Source organism: Microtus oregoni, unplaced genomic scaffold (assembly GCF_018167655.1).
Source record: "Microtus oregoni isolate MIOR12 unplaced genomic scaffold, Mior012 000050F_ref0000143, whole genome shotgun sequence".
Taxonomy (NCBI): domain Eukaryota; kingdom Metazoa; phylum Chordata; class Mammalia; order Rodentia; family Cricetidae; genus Microtus; species Microtus oregoni.
Window position 1 is genome coordinate 16,071,824 of NW_024543256.1, and position 1,947 is coordinate 16,073,770.

General features: G+C 55.9%; 1 protein-coding gene across 1 annotated transcript; it reads right to left on the reverse strand.

Annotated features, from left to right (window-relative positions):
* Positions 1-786: 786 nt before the first annotated feature.
* On the reverse strand, positions 787-1,518 carry LOC121437032 (potassium voltage-gated channel subfamily E regulatory beta subunit 5-like). Its single transcript, XM_041636900.1, has one exon. The coding sequence runs from the start codon at positions 1,516-1,518 to the stop codon at positions 1,093-1,095; it is 426 nt and encodes a 141-aa protein (XP_041492834.1). The 3' UTR covers positions 787-1,092.
* Positions 1,519-1,947: the final 429 nt, after the last annotated feature.

The window sequence follows — 1,947 nt, forward strand, 5'->3', positions numbered from 1 at the left end:
GCCTTGAACTCATGGGTTCAAGTGATTTTCCTACTTCAACACCCTCAGTAGGTGGGACTTTGTATATATGTTTCTTTCCTCCCCCCACCCCACATTTATCATATTTGGACTATCATAAATATAGATGTTACAACCCCCCAATTCCAACATCATTTCCAAATGAAAAATAAACAATTCCTTGTCTATCCAATACTGGGTCAGTCTCAAGGCTGGGATCTTTGAGACAAGAGTCTTGAGTTACTGTTTAACAACTTTTATTACCTGCCTGTAACATTCCCCAGGGTTACAGAGCTGGGGATGACTGAGCCTCATACTGAATGAAGCACACACTGCAGTAATAACTGAATCAATATAAGAGAAGCATTTGGAATCATTAAGGCTAAGCAACTAGTAATGATTATCCAAGCCAGATGTCCAAATTGCTAGTGCTCAGACCTTTGGGATGACAATTAGGAGGACAGGGAAACCAGAACACCATACCCCTGGGGCCATAGATCTTCCTTTCCCATTGAACCTTCCCTCCCCTTCAGTCCATTTTATCCGACAATAGTGTCTCCCTAATAGCCTGCTGAAGAGAGAGAGAAGGAAAAGATGTCTGAAGTCTCTTCATGTTCTTTGTCTCTGTCCCCAAGGCAACAGAAAGCCGGAGCTGCTGCAGCCAGCCTGGCAGTGATGGCTAACCCAGTTAGCTGTGCAGAGTGAGCAGTCCTTGGCAGCCCCTGGAGCAGCTGCCAGTTAGATGGCCCAGAGTTCTGCTAGACTTCATTGCTTCGATTCAATGCCAAGTGTTGGACGTGCTGGATTCTGTTCCCAGAAGGCTGGAGCATGGTGTTGGGGCTGGCTGAAGACAAGAGAGCAGAGGCAATTTAATTCAGTTGCATGTGCGGGATAGGGGTGCTGGCATGGAAGGGAGGGGAGAGAGAAAGTGGTCAGGTGTGAGTAAGGCGATGCATCTCCTCCCAGGACCTTGCCTTGAAGGTGTTTTGACCTCTCATCATCATCTGGGCCCCGGGTAAAGCAAGCTCAGAAATCAGGACAGTGAAAGAGCAGGAGCCAGGCACAGGGATAAGCAAAATGAGGAGGGCAGTGGATCTAGACCCGCTCATCGCCCTGGGCTATCACAGGCAGCGCCCCCAGTGCGAGCTGGCGGCCGCCCTCAGCCAGCAAGCCCTGACCATTCTCCGGGTCTGCGGAGGCGGTGGGGACCCATTCCTGCTCAGCAACGCAGGCCAGGGGTGGCTCATCCTTGGCCTCGACGAGATTGCGGGAGCGGGTGTAGGCCAGGATGAGGCCTCCGGCTAGGCAGGCATAGAAGATCATGATGAGCAGGATGTAGAGATAAGCATCGTTGCCCTTGGCGCTGATCACCTCGCGGCCCACAAAGGGGTCAGGCACGACCCCCATGCCCATACTCGGGCCCGGGCCGACACCCAGGCCGCTGGCGTTGCCTCGATGGTGCAGCTCCAGCAGCAGGCGGTTCAAGAGGGTTTGCAGCCGTTGGCTCTCGCTGCAGTTCATGGCTGTTGGAGAGTGACACGGAGGCTCCAGGACGCCGTTGACCCTTCCCCAGAGGCGAGGGGAAGCAAGCGAGCAAGGGAACAGGCAGAGCAAGCAGGGAGCAGAGACCTCGACAGTGAGGTGGCACCCAGCTCCCCTGCCGACCGACCTGCGCGCAGTGGCTGGGGGCGCGGGCAGGAGCCTCCTGATCCCCCTCATCCCCGCTCCTCCTCCCCTTACCCACCACGCCCCCTCCAGTCCGCTGCCGCCTCTTTCCAGGCTCAGACTGTCTCGCCACTTAGGGGAAAGGGGACAGCTGGTAGGGGGAGGAGAAGGGGTATAAGGGACGGGGTGAGCCCGGAGGAGGGGCGGAGGGGTGGGGGCTCGGAATGTGCAAGGCCCCAGGCAGCAGAGGTTGGCAAGGCGGCATGCTGGGGCCAAGCCTGGACC

Coding starts and splice junctions, on each gene's coding strand:
- LOC121437032 (XM_041636900.1), bottom strand. CDS start 1,518: ATGAACTGCAGCGAGAGCCAACGGCTGCAAACCCTCTTGAACCGCCTG.